The 14,395-nt window shown below is 50.3% G+C and overlaps 1 protein-coding gene across 3 annotated transcripts in view; it reads right to left on the reverse strand.

Annotated features, from left to right (window-relative positions):
* Positions 1 to 13,213, reverse strand: part of AIFM3 (apoptosis inducing factor mitochondria associated 3) — a 36,732-nt gene extending 23,519 nt beyond the window's left edge. For 2 of the 3 annotated variants that reach the window (XM_065646419.1, XM_065646418.1), the window contains exons 1-3: positions 13,183 to 13,213; positions 5,816 to 6,029; positions 795 to 904 (exon numbers count right to left, since the gene is read on the reverse strand). In XM_065646419.1, the coding sequence (XP_065502491.1) occupies positions 795 to 904; positions 5,816 to 6,029; positions 13,183 to 13,213 (355 nt within the window). Of the gene's footprint in view, positions 1 to 794; positions 905 to 5,815; positions 6,045 to 13,179 lie in introns of all 3 variants that reach the window. The other variant, XM_065646417.1, reaches the window with a different exon arrangement.
* Positions 13,214 to 14,395: the final 1,182 nt, after the last annotated feature.

Below are 14,395 nucleotides of genomic sequence, written 5' to 3' on the forward strand. Positions count from 1 at the left end.
CGGCAAGCCGCCCCTGCCCCAGTTTGGGTGACGCATCTCTCCAGCATGCAGCTGGGCCAGCACTGCCTGCTGCCATCACTCAGACTCTGGCTGGGGACCTGCCTGAAGCCCATGCTGAGAAAATGACAGGATTTTTAAATGACAAGATGGAAACTCACTGTACCTCATCCTACGTCTTTCAGTAACATCAGCAACATTTCTTTTTGCTACTGAAAGGATCCCATCAGCTCAAAGAGCTTCCCCTTCTCCCACAGACAGGATTTTGATTTACAGGGAGCTGTGGTTTTTTTTTTTTTTAAGGCTGAGTAGCCTGGAAAATCAAAAGGTGATTTTTTTTTCTCTTTAAGACTTTTTTTTAACTCTTCAGTGCCTGGGAGGTGATAAATAGAACTATATGAGAAGCCTTATACAATCGGGCTTTGTGTGGGGACAGTGCTGCAGCTATTTCATACCCTCCAAGAGATGTTCAGCTAAAGAATGAAGCAAAGCCAAATTTAATGGTGCCTGTGCTGTTCTGTTCTTCAAAGTCACACAAAGAAGTCCCAGCCCTGTGACCAGCAGTGATAAGCTGCGCTCACCAGCAAACCAGACCTGCAGCAAAGTGCTCCCAGAAGTTTTGTGCAACCCCAGCTTTCTGCTCATGCCTCCCCTAGTAAGAAGATGCTGGGGTGATGCTGAGCGTGCGCTGTGGCAATGTCTCATGCCTGTGCAGCGCAGCTGGATGACCACTGAGCTCTCTTTTGCCAACACTTTGATTCCCTTAGTTAGTCTCCTAGGATGTGATGCAGACTGACCTTTGACCAGTGGGGCCCCATAGTGGGGGCACTTATGTCCCACGGCGTGGAACTCACCACCCTCCTTGATCAGCAGAGCCTTCCCGCAGCCCAGGTCCACTTCCCGCATCCTGGGGAGGAGGAGCACGGAAAGCACATGGCAGAGCATCTGTCTGGCAGAGGATGCCACCCCCTCGCCCTGCACCCCAGCCCTGGTCCCACCAGGCTCCCCCCCAGCTCCAGCTTGCTCACCACTGGCTCCAGGTGACTCAGAGCTGTGGGTCACTTCTGTCACCAAGCCAGCTTTGGAGGTGGCTCTGCTGCTTCCAGCCTGGGGCACATCCAAGCTGGGCCATTGAGCAGCAGCTTCTTCATCCATCACTATGCCAAGAGGTGGCCCAAAGCACCTCCCCAGCTGCCCAGGAAGTGCCTGGTGGTCTCCATCCAAGTCCAGGGAGTCAGAATAAAGCTTTTCAGTAGTCTGGGAGCAAGACACCAAACTGCTTTTACTGTGACATCATCTCCCCTCCTGGCCTCAGTGGTTCAGCAGGTCCCTGCCAGGCTTCTTCACCCACTCAAACACAACATTTCTGAGACTTGAAAACCAAGAGAGGCAATTCTGACCCTTTGCATACTCTGGCCTTGGGGTCTGTCTCCCTGAACCTCAGGGGTCGTGCTCTGGTGTGCCCTGAACACATCCCAGGGTCAACAATGTGGGTCACCTTTTCCTGATAAAGCCACCAGGACAGGATACACCTACATGTAACTTCCTTGTTGTTACCCTCAGCTGTTTTTGCAGAGTAAAGCTCACACAGTGACCAGCCCGCCTGCTCTGGGCCACTGGCCCCAGCTCTGCATCACGGAGGGACTTTGCTTCCCCGGCACCGCTGTCACGCAGCCCCCTGTTCGCAAAGGACCAAAGCAAACCCTTGAGCTGTTCCTCCAGAGAGATTCAGGTGCTCTTTGAAACACCACAGCTGCTTGTGCGGCACCCTGGACAAAAGCATGATTAGCAGAGCAGGAATCCTTTACACACAAGCTTCGCAGTTTTTAGGCATTCTGGGTCACACCTCCCCACCTGCAGTCACCCGGTCCTTGACCAGCCAAGCCAGGCTGAGGCTCCAGCCACCCCTGTCCTGGCCAAAAGCATCTCTTTGTCAATCATGCATCTTGTCTGCAAAGACAGAAAGAGTTCTGGAGCATCTCCATCTGCTGAATGAGTGATTAATGATGCCATTAGTGCTGGATAGAAGCATTTTAGAAAATCCTTTCTAACTCTTTTGGCTTGACCCAGAGCTGACTTGCAGCACCAACAGCATCCCCCGGCGCCCAGCAGCGCCCAGGCTGGGCCCATTACTCTGCTTGCTGCAGGCTGCCCGGGCACCGGTTTTGCAAGGCAGCTGCAACATGTGCTCTTATTTGCAAGTTTCCAAGCCCTGCAGACCATATACAGAGCCAGGCGGCACATAGGCAGTCGCATTACACTGGGTAGTTGCACTGTCATTGAAATATGAGTCTTTCAACCATTCATCATTTCCAGGAGGCCACCCATTGCTCCTCTCTGCAGAGTCCTCTCCAGCATGGAGACCCATCTCCTCTACCTGCTCAGATCTTTGCCAAGGGGATATCTGCAGCTTTCCAGCTACAAGGGCAGCACAGGCTGCCCAAGCAGCATTGGGTGAGACTGACATTGCCCTGCATTGAGCAGACATTTACTCTCTGGTCTCTCACTATGTCTCCACCAGACCTTTCATATGAACATGTCCTGTCCTCACCTCCTTTTCTCACTGCTCAGGTGTTCCCTTTCCAATCACAGCCCTGACACACTCTGTGCAAGCCATGGCCCTGTGTGAGGCACTGAACTTCTTCCCAATGCAATCATCACCAGCTGCCTCCCTACAGCAGAGCCCTCCAGCTCACCATGGAGGAAAGCAGAGAGCCTAGACACAAGCCCTCATTTTGCAGGGCCCTGAGTGCGGAGCTAGCACAGAGCTGCTGTTCCCTGGACACGTGCTTTCTTGCAGCCAGAAAGCCTGTCCCCACATAACTTCATGTTTATCTGGAAATCCTGGTTGTTCCCATTGCACTAAGTGGACCATCTCTACAGCAAGCCTGGCATGTTCAGGTTGTATTTGGTGTACTTTATACAGCACTGGTGTGCACATAGCAAACCCCATGTGCTCAGGAAAGCTACTGGCCATGTGTGATCCACCAATGTGGTGCATGCATGACAGGTCTCAGACAAATGGGAGACATTTTGCATGCTCATTCCTCTTTGGGTAACTTCTCAGCTCTATCCTGTCGCTTGCACACTTGTCCGATTCTCTGCATCACAGTCATGGTGATGAGACCAGGTTTCAGTCCACCAGCACACCTGTAACACCTTCAGATTCACCTTGGAAAAGTCTCCATGCATGTGCCTGCTCCACCTGCATTGACTGTCCCAACAGAGTAAGAGCAAATGCTTTATTTCCTTGCCACCTTGGGCAAAACCAGCAGCAGAGCTCATCACACCTGCCCCTGGGAATCACGTTGTCCCATTAGATTGGCAGCTCCACTGCCCAGCGATGCAGCTCTGCTCACTCCCTGTGTAGGACACTTGGCACTTGGAGGTCCTTTGTCAGCACAAGGGGAACGGAGCAGTACAAGTCTTACTGCATTCCTCAGCTGCGCAGGACTTCAGATAAAACCTGCTATTTGTTAAATGACAACCATAACTCTACGGGAAGATAAGATAAGATAAGTGAAAGAGTTTATAGCTTACCCAAGGAACTGTGTGATCTGAGAGAGTCAAAAACAAGACCTGGTGTCTTCAAGGCAGCACACAGCCACCCGCAAGACTCCCAATCCCACAGTCACTCCAGAGCAAGCAAGAGGGTGATTTAGGCTGCACTGTTCCCAGCTGAGCTATTTACTCAGTTGGGAATTTGTCCTGTTGCCCCACTCCACCCTCCACTCGGGAAGCACCAGCTAAAACTCAGGTCTGGCCTGCAAAGGACCTTTGCTCAGGAGCTGAGGGAGCACCGGGGGGGCTGTTTTCTGTCTGCAGCTCATTGACCCCTCCCAGTTAACCTGCTGGGAGTTTATCCTCCAGTATCTTTTACTGGTTCTACTCAGACCGTCTTGGTGCCAGAAAGGGTGAGCAGAAGGAGTACCTTGTGCTTGCAGACTCCGCTAACACAACTGAGAGGTGCCCGAACCCCTGTGCCGGTGCTCCGCACTGCGTCTGTGCCCATGCACACCCTGTCCAGTGTCTCAGAAAATCCCTCCAGATATCAGAGCAGGAGGGGCTCCTTTGGTCTGACCCGTTGCTTACATGAGCTGCAGGACCTTCTCGCAGCACCTCTCTTTTGAGCTAGACTCAGTTTGCTAGAAAAAGCCCAGTGAATGCACGTCCACTGATGTGCCTGGTAGAGTGTTTCAGTAGCTTCACGCGCACACAGTTGAAGTGTGATCCCAGCTTCCAGACCGATGCCAGTTTCTAGGCCTGGCTTCAGCTGAGGAGCTGCCTGCAGCCAGGTATGTTCTCACAGACTGCCGCCAACTCCCATGACCGGCAGAGCTCTTCATCTTCCATGCTGCATGCTTTCCAGTCAATGTATCTATCGAAGCCCTCCTAATTTTCCAGCTTCCTTCTTGCACTGGGGCACCAAAGCAGAGCACGCTCTTTTAGTAACGCACTAAACATTAAGTCAGCAGAAGCTGCCTCCGTGAACACTTGGTGTTCAGCCAGCAGGCTACGTCTTGACACTGGAACAGGATCCTCCCTGTGCAACCAGTATTTCCCGGGATAGTATCCCCTTTTTGCTTTGCTCCAGCTTCAGAGCAATCCCAGTCCCCACCTGTGCTCTGCCCCAGGTCTCCCGTTCCCCAGCCTGGCTATTGTCCTCACCTGCGCAGGGGCAGGGGTGGCCCCTCCGCTCCTGGAAGCAGCCAGCCCGGCACCGCTACGCCTGCCGTCCAGTCCGGGGCATCTCTACCGACTCCTCATCCCCACCTCTCACCGGGGATGGCCATTCGCCTCCAGGTCCTGATGGCCCTCCATCACTTCTCTGAGCTGCAGCAGAGCTTGCAGAATCAGCCACACCTCATCACACAAAGATTTAATCCAACAGAGACCTGTGCATCCCTTTGTAGAATGGTCTGATATGTAAATTCCCACCACAATGAAAAAAACCTGTTTATTCCTCGATGAACTTACCTAATGAGAAGAATTTATAGCCTGTGAAGCCCCTTATGTTTAGCACAAAGTAGCTTGTAGTACATGGATTATTCTAGAACATTATCACAAACAATAGCTCAATTTAAAGCAAATAGTTGCCAGACTCCTGCTGTGTCCCACACACCTGACATCACTCCTTCACTGGAATAAGAGCTATTTTGAACTACATTTTCTTTCACACAAGGACAGAGCCTGCTGAGGTGTTGGCCATCAGACTAACGGAACACACTACAGAAAAGGCACCTCTACCCAGAAAATAAACACCGGTTTGTAAACCACTGTGACCAGGACAGGCACTCTAGAGACTTCAGAAAACTCTTAAAATCAGGGTAGTGAAACTGTACACAGCTGAAGTGTGTTGCCATTACCAAAAAATTTAGAAAATTGCATCACTGGTGAAACAGCAAATTGAAAGAGAAGAGTTTGGCTAGAAGAGCAAGGCACTGCAGAAATGATGTAGCACACGATCTACGCCATCAGCTCCATCCGTGCACTAGTCATGCTGCTTTGTAAAACTACTAAGACTATACATTTATAAAAATTTGTCAGGGTTGTCTAATGCAAGCTGAGCAGAGCCTGTTGAGAAATTCTGCTACAGAACAACACATCTTTCAAGCCCTAGGATAGACTGTGCAGGGAACAGCAGACGTTCTGGTAAAAAACAGTTGTCACTTGTACATGATGTCGTTGTTTAAGAAGAGAAGAAAAAAATTTACTCAGTTAAATTATCGTCTCCAGAACCACTAAAGAACAAGATAGAGGGTTTGGTTTGGGTTATAAGGTCTCTCAAGTTTTACCTGCAAAACCTTTAGCCACTTACTGTCCATTCTCCAGGTCCTTCACATGGCACACGGATGCTTCCACCACATCCTTGGGGTTGTGGTAGGGATTGCTGGCAATGGGATGCTCCTCAAGGTGATAATGCCGGGCAGTCCCGTTGACTTTGTAGATCAGGGGGCTGGCTTTCCCATTGGGTGACATCTCCTCCTTGCTTCTCTCCTTCTCAGGTATCACAACTTCGATTTTCACTTCAACTGCAGGAACGAAGGAAATTTTCATTAAAATTAAGCTGGAGGTTTTGCTGTCATTCTGCCTTGCCCTCCTTCCTTGGACTTCAAAAGGGGCTGACAGACATCAGAATAAACATTTTTAGTTGCCTTGCTTGGCAAGATAAAATATTTGATATCAAACTTGGCTTGATTACCCAAACCCCTTATTCCACTGCTCTTTCTCCATGCATAAAGTACATATTCTTGCAAGCAGGCATTAGTCATCAGTGCAAAACAACCCCTCAGTCACAGTTGCTGTCCTGTTTAGTGGAAAACAACTTCAGGCAGCTAAATATGAGGCAAGCCAAGGCCTCTAGGGCTCAAACAGGCTTCAAAAAACCCTTTAATTGTTTGTAGGTAACATTAACAGAAAGAGAAAGCCAGCGCTGCATGGTGTATAAAGCCGCTTTGTCAGAGGGAGCCCAATTAACAAGGAACTAGAAACATCCAAAATCGCTTCTGCACGAGGTTTTCGGCATAGAGCGAATCTTCAGAATTAAGTGAGCAAAGCAAGGATTGTCCATTTTGCTTAGGTTTATGCCACTGAACAGGTTTGAGAATAGAAGCATCCCCGGCCTGGGGACCAGTGGACCAGGACACGCTGGAGCTGCTTGTGCCAGTGCAAGCACGTCGCCCCCCACCTCGAGAGGGGACACCAGAGTTGTGAGGCCCCTCGTCCCCACCCTGGGTGCTGGCACAGGGCAGTGATGGAGCGCGGCACAACCGGGGTGCTGCCCCTGCGCCCCCCGTGCTGGTCCTCGCCTCCCCAGGCAGGGACAGGGGGCACGGGGGGACTCTCCTCACCCCCTGGGTAGTGCAGATGTCCATCCGAGACCCCCAAAGGGCAGCGCTCCCCCAGCCTCACCACCCGTCCCCGCCCCAGCCCCGGGGGGAGCACCAGGGGAAGCTGGTGATGAGCTCTTGTATCATAAAGTGAAAAACATCACTTTAGCTCCTAGAGACTTCATAAAACTAAAGCCATTAATAGCTATAAAGCCCAGGGGAGTTCTACAGCGAACCAGAGTGCCAGAGACTGAAGAGGTGTCCCAAGCAAACGAGAGATTGCTGGACTTTCCCCATCTTATAAGTGTCATGAACAGGACAAGCTGTGCAGCAGATAAAAATTAAAGCTCACACATGAGACAGGTTAAGGAAAGGCAAAGAGAGGGTAACGACGTGCCCCAGAAGAGCAAGACAAGCCCTGCAGCAAAAAAAGGGCAACAGGTCTTCTCAGCTTCATCTGTTGCTCCACACCATTTATTGCAAGTCTGTTGAGAGGATGATGGAAGAAAAGGTCGGGGAGAAGGTTGTTCATTCAGGAAGGGAGAAAAGCAAGTGGCCATGGCCGTCCAGGCAGGGGAGGCAGGCGGTTGCTTCAAGAGTCCTGTGAGTTTCTGCTCTTTGTGCCAGCTCAGCAGGGCAGGGGATGGGGTGGCTTTTCACCAAAGTGCCAAATCCTCAAAGTCGCCAGGGGCAAGATTCACTGGGGCTCTGACAGACAGATCCAGTAAAGTCATTTTCTGCCTATCCACACTGAACCAACAGAAAATATTACGTTGTGTTGCATTATTGCAGCTTCCAGCTGCAGGAGGAACTGTGAATACGCCCAGCACCATGCATGAAAAAAAAAAAGTTGCTATGAGCAACTGGAGCTGGAGCTTTACGGAAGCAGCCCAGCTCCCTGCAGGTACCCAGCAAAGAGCCCGCTTTTCATAAGCACTGTTCTCCTATGGCGTTTGGAAAGCAGACGTGGATTTTCCAGGACAGAGTTAGGAAATATAAAGAACATCCATTTATGCCAGTTCCTGGAAAATGCTATCAGTCAAGGAAACAGGAGGATCATTTCATGTGATCACAGTCAATCAGTCGTTTATCTGGAGGGGTCGCAGCTGCCCATCCTTGCAGCCAGACCCCGGCCCAGGCAGCGTGCAGCTGTCGATGAGACCGGGCCGGCGTGGCAGGGCCGGTGGCTTCAAGCCCCGACGGTGACATTGATGCCAGTGAATTCACCCTGTGGGGAACAACCCCCATCTCTCACTCAGCCCAACACCCCAAAGCTAACAAAATTCGTTTGTATCAGGTGAGCACCCAGAGTGCCCACTGACCCACGGGCCTATGAACCTGTGCGCATGAAGATGGAGATTTAACTCTGAGCTCTTCGCTTCTTTCTCAGCTAGAACAACAGATGCGAAAAGCAGCAGGTCTCTGGAACCAGCACGTGACAGCGCTCCCAGCTGTCCCTGCTCAGCATTCACCAACACTGCTGGACAAATGATCCAAGGAAAAAGATGTTTAAAGTCTCTCTCCCTCCTGCTTCAGGGTCCACACTTCACCACTTTCCTCCATGGGGGGGTAACTCTCACTCACCTCTCCCTGACCCTTTATCCCCCTTCTCCTCCTTCTTCTTCTCGTCCTCGTTCCGCCCAGCCCCGTGGGGTATCCCTCTGGCTGGAGACCTGCATTCCTGAGGGATGATCCCTCCAGGCATCTGGGCTCAGCAGCACCTGAGCTGATCCAGCAAACTGCTTCAATTTCCACCAGGGAAAATGACATTTAAATGAAATATTTATGAACCCAAGTTTAATTCTGAAATCCGACTGGCATGGCATGGCTGGGTCCAGCACGCTCCATTCCTTTGACAGTCTTTTTCTACAACTGCTAGAAGAGGTTCTCGACCTTAAAGCAAACTGTCTGGGAAGTTTGAGGCACACGCCTACAAATCTGTGCGGTGGCCAACTCCTCAGGGACCAGCCAAGGCCACCACCGTCACACAGCAGGACTGCCATGGCAGGTGGCAACAACGGCAACAGCTGTAGCTTCCGGGGCTAATGTATGCATCTAGATATATAGATATAGGCAGAGGTATAGATATATAGATATACTTGCTTGCTGTGTGCCATCAACAGCACTTGTGTACATATATATATGTGTATGTATGTGTTTTGTGTGTTCATGTACATATATGTGTATTTTTTATCTGTATATGCACACACAGACATATATATGTGAAGGACAATGGTAGCAGGCCAGGGCTCATAAGAACATACAAAAAGCAGATGAAAGTTTGAGTATTAGCAGGGCCTAATACGACACATCTGCATACACCTCAGCACTGCCAGCTCTTAGTCAGCTCTCCAAAAATAATAGAATTGCTTAAAATATGGACTCTTGTCAAGACCATAGATTTTCACTCAATTTTTTTTCTGACAGGTTTTCAGCCTTTACATGGGAGCACAGCTGGAACCGCTGTGCACACGCCCAGGAACCGTGCCCCAGCCCCATTTGTCATGTTTGGGGTTTATTTTTCACACTGTGGACATGATGCTCTTGCGCTTTCCTTTATGTCATTAACACCTGGCAGTCAGTCATTAATACTCCATTACATCTCCCATAAATTTATTCCTTCTCTATCACTATTCACATCCTCATAGGACAAGGCAAAGCCTCTGACTGCTTTTAGGCAGGTACCCGAGACACAAGGCTGGAAATGTTGGCAGGCGAAGGGTGGCTGGACTGCAGTGCAGGGCTATGGTCATTATTTCAGAAAATTAGGGCAACTAAATGACCCAAGACTTCTTTACCACAGGATTAGCTTTGCAGTGTGAGTAAATTTAAACTACAAGTATTAGGCCATTTAAAGTATCATACTTAAAATGGTAGAAAAAAGGAAAATACTAAGTTAATATGGCAGTGCAGGTGAAGAGAGAACTGTCATGAGCCAAGAGTTGTCTTGAATCTGGGGGTTCTGGGTAAGATGAAGATGCCTGGCCAAAGGGGATGCTGGAGCCAGGCTGGAGGGGAGAGCTGTACGTCTGCCTTCTCCAGCCACAAAACCCTGTGATGTCTCAGGGTTTGCTGCTCAGGGGCTGCAGGCACAGGGCAAATGAGCACTGAGGGCAGGAAACAGCTTTGCGCTGGCTGTACGGTGCTGACGGCTCCAAGAGCCCTGGAAACCAGAAAAACATCGAGGGTGGCGATGGTGGAGGGACCCACAGTGGGCACAGCCAGAAAGCCCAGTTTACCCTAGCAGGATTTATTTTCCAGCAGCCAGCACAGAGTAAATCCATCACCACAGGACGTGTTTGGGGTCTCGCTCGGCTCTGCCAGCTGCGCTCTCCGGGCATCCTCAGGGCTCACTCATGCTGCCTCTTAACTCCAAACCTCAACAACAACTACTTCAGGTGGTCTCAAAGGGACTCCAATCCATTTCCATTAAAAATGACGGAGCTAACGACAAAACCATCATGTCAAACATGCTAGGCTCTACCCTCCTTCTCCAGATGGCCTGTCCGGCAAATGCCATGCTCCCAAAAACCAGGAGGTAGGACCTGCCAGCCAAGCCTGGAGGCATGCTCAGAGCCAAGCTCAGAAGGATACATAGCCCATGGCACCTCCTCCAGCAGCGTGCAGCATCGCTGCAATGGGGACACGTTCCCTGTGCAGAGCTAAGTGCATCCTCTGTGCAAAGGCAAAGCTGACCCACAGACACACTGCTGTGCTGGAGTTGCTGCCCTGCCCCACCATCAAGCACTGAGCAAAACAGAGGGAGCAAAGAAAAATAACCACAACTTTATAGGTTTTGCAACCCGCTCTCCCACGCCTGGTGCAGCGATGGTGCTGCTGCAGCTCACACGGAGCAGTCGCTGGCTCACGATGGTTCCCGTTACTCGTCATCCTGACCTGGCTGCCTCTCCCAGAGTGGGTGCTGGGATCCCACGCAAGCTGCCAGCTGGCAGCTCATCACGTATGCATCACGCACCCGGAGAAAAAAAATATGCAGAACTGGGCCTTCAGAAGAGGATCCAGCATCACGGGATTGCAGCATTAGAGATAACGGAAGATTACATTGCTGCTTGAACGTAAGCTCTTAATTAAACTCTTAAAAAGCAGGATGGGGTTGGGTACTGCAGCAGCAGCCAGACTTCAAGGCTGGCCTCCAGTACAGCCAGCATAGTTATTTACTGTTGCAGGACTCCACTGCCCAAAGCTCTTGCACTGGTGACCTGCTCATCTAAAGCTCTTCCTGGCAAACAGCAACTTGTCTGTAATGTCAAGGTTATCTTGAGAAACGCTGAGGGTGCTTAGGGCGACTGAGGTTCCCGCTTGGATATAAGAAGCTGGAGGAGAGAAGGATCTTGCACACATCTTTCAAAAATGTCTAAATAAATTCTGTGGACTTCAGGCTTCATCTGAAATATTTCCTTCATGTCAAAACAGCACTGATGGAGAAAATAGTTCTGTTCTGTCGCTGCATGATTTCCTCCTCATTTTTACACAGGAAAAGTACATTTTTAGAAATAAGAAAGTCCAATACTTAGCTCTGAGGGTGCACAGTTCCTGCAAGAAACGGGAATGACAAAACCATAGAAAAAGGCTGTGAAATTTCTTTGCCAGAACAATTGGTAGCTGCAAATGCATTTGTTTACCTCACTGCTTTTGCAGGTTTTGTAACCGCTGAGATGAAGAACCAGGGGCTTGTCAAAAGCCTTTGAAGTCTGCTAATCAGAACCAGAGCTGCAGAGAGAGCCTTACATCACAGACAGCATTTTCAGTCATTTGGCCCTGCTATGCAAATACAGCTCTACACGAAAATCTGCAGTTCAGGAAATATGCCTGCAGAGCGCTTTTTGTCCTGCGTCAGTCCAAGATTAAACGCAATTTTGCTGATGGTATACAAAATAAAGTGGAACTGCCAGCAGAGTTTGTTATAAGTTTAGTCAACAAAGGCATTTATTCCTGGATGCGTTTACACCCCTTAAACATTTCAAGGAAGGATACAGTGCGGGTTTTCCTTAAAGAAAACTTACAGTTTGCAGTGTCCAACGCCATATTACCTTGGCACTGCAATGACCTGTAAAATAATCACAGTACAGGTCAAGGGCAGAAGAACCACCTCTATTTTCTCCTTGTGCCTTGCAAAGCAAAGGCAGCAGACCTCACTCAGTGGGTACTCAGTGGGTCACAAATGTAATTTGTATTGCCCCTCTGACTGTTCGAGTCCTTCAACCTGAAATCCTCACTGCCTGACGCAAAGACAACACACTGCCAATAGAGGGTCCCCAAAAGATGTTTTTCCACCCACAAAGGCTACGTGTTGATGCCGACTGATCTGATAGATCAGCACAACTCTCTGATTCGCCTTGCCCTTGGGCAGGAGCAGGTAACAAGGGCAGGGTCGTCCTTCAGCTCCCTCTTCAGGGGCCAAAACAAGTCGCAGGACGGGAGCTCTCCTCGAAGGCAGCTTTGGACACGCCGGCTGCAGCAGCCCCCGCGCACCAGCATCGCTCCCTGGGGACCCACGCTGCGGCGACGCGGGTGCTGCCGGGTATGACGAGCCTGGGTGACCACGCGGTGCCTGCTCACGCCCATGTTGCTGGCAGGGGCTCGGGACAAGGCTTAACGTTGACACTTCCACACCAGACCTCCCCCCACCAGCCAGTTTCCCCCCATGGCCTGCACCGCAGCCCCTTCCCCTCCTCTGTACGCCACCTTTGCCAAAGCACCAAGAGCGGGGAGCCCATTCAGCCCAGCTATGGCAGGAACGTGCAGAGCAAGGGGAACATCCTCCTTGTCCAGGTGCCTACAGCTGCTTTCCCTGCTGGAGGCAGCACACGTGGACAAGCTTCATCAAGAAAATCCAGAAAGCGGAGCAGCCCCAGGACCTGCCCTGGGCGGTGGGACTGAGAAAGCACCAAGAAATCGAGCAGTAGGTGGTCCTGCTCCTTCCCTGGTCATTCCCTTCCAGCAAGGACAACACAAGGGCTGGCCAGTGAGTGGCAAAGCGGCGGCAGCAAGGAAGGAGCTGGAGCCACACGAACCAGCTGGGAATGCAGGGGCAGCTCTGCCTGGGCACTGCGGGTGGGTATGGGAGGACGGGACAGGGAATTGCTGGCAGCGGCTGTTGGGGTGGGATTGCGGGGTGTGGGTTGAGCTCAGCCCCTGCCCCTGCACCACCACAGCCCCCACACAGCTCCCTGCCTGGGAGAGAGAGTGCTGAGGAATTTGGGGGGATTAATGAGCCAGTAATCCTCTCTGCGGGAGCCGAGAATTAACATTCCCCCAGCCAGCATCCACCACTGCTGACCTACTTCTCCCCCCAGGGACACTGTGACAAGGCACGGAGCTGGAGGGCGGTCACCTGGTTTGGGCTTCGAGAAGCATCCTCCCATGGCGGCGGGCAGGTCAGCGAGAGCATGAGCACATCCTCACCGATAAACCGCCTGCTCCCACCGTCCCGGGCTCCAGGCGTCGTTCACAGCCTGCGTTGGGTAGAAAAGCTCTGTGAGAAGCGGTACCGGCGGCGGGGGAAGGCAAGGCGGCGAGCAGCGCTGCTGCCCGCACAGACAGCCGCAGGCAGGACGGGCAGCAGGAGCACAGGGGTGCACGGAGCACGGGGACAAGTCGCACCGAGCCCTACACACTCCCGGTGACCTGAGTGACAAGGGGAAAATGTGACGCTGGGGTCACCGGCCTGAGAGTTGACAGTAAATTCAGTTATGAAGTTTATAAATTCAATCATCCTTTCAAAGGTTAAAATTACAAAAGCCCTTGTATCATTTATGTTCAGACTTTAATAACTTTCCAAAGACCTATGTTTGGTAATTAAATCTCTAAGCACATAGGTCACAGCCCAAATACAGTTATTTTACCCTAAATACATTTCAGTCAGGTTTTTTTGCTTTTATTATTTGGTGATGGAAAAAAGAAATCTACTTTATTGCTGGTCCTGCAAGGTTCCCCTTTCCAGTAATGCTCATTCCTGCAGAAATCCCATTCACTTTGGAACAATTATTTATTTGAGAATGAGTTTTTAATATCAGGCCATTTTGCACCAACCCCCCTTTTCTTTTATACTATTAAGACAACATTTTTCACATATAAAGGGGGCTGGCAAACAGTCCACTTCAAGTTGTGTTTAGCTCATTAGCTTTGACTGATAGTGCTTTCAGATTTGGTACAGACTAAGAATTAGGATAAACCTTTTTGGTTATATGCCTTGACTGAAAACAGGAAAGATGAATACAACACAATTGGCAATAAATAGAACATCTAATTAATTTTACCCATTTGTACCTCTACTTGAACTTTACTTTGGTTTTGAGTTTTACTATGGTTTTGCCGTATATTTTTCACAAAGCCTCCCGATGTGGGCAGCAAGTTAAAACTGTTTCCAAAGGATATTTTAACACAGGCAAAGCAGGCTTTGTGCAGCTTAGAAAGTGCCTCAAGATCTTTCCAATGAAAAGAAAATACAGAAGTGGCAGGAAACAGATGCCAAGCACTGCAATTTCTCCCCTGAAGCACCAGCTCATAATATCTGGATGTATCCCTCTGTTTTCAGCTACATCCCT

The sequence above is a fragment of the Caloenas nicobarica genome, chromosome 16 (genome assembly GCF_036013445.1).
Source record: "Caloenas nicobarica isolate bCalNic1 chromosome 16, bCalNic1.hap1, whole genome shotgun sequence".
Taxonomy (NCBI): domain Eukaryota; kingdom Metazoa; phylum Chordata; class Aves; order Columbiformes; family Columbidae; genus Caloenas; species Caloenas nicobarica.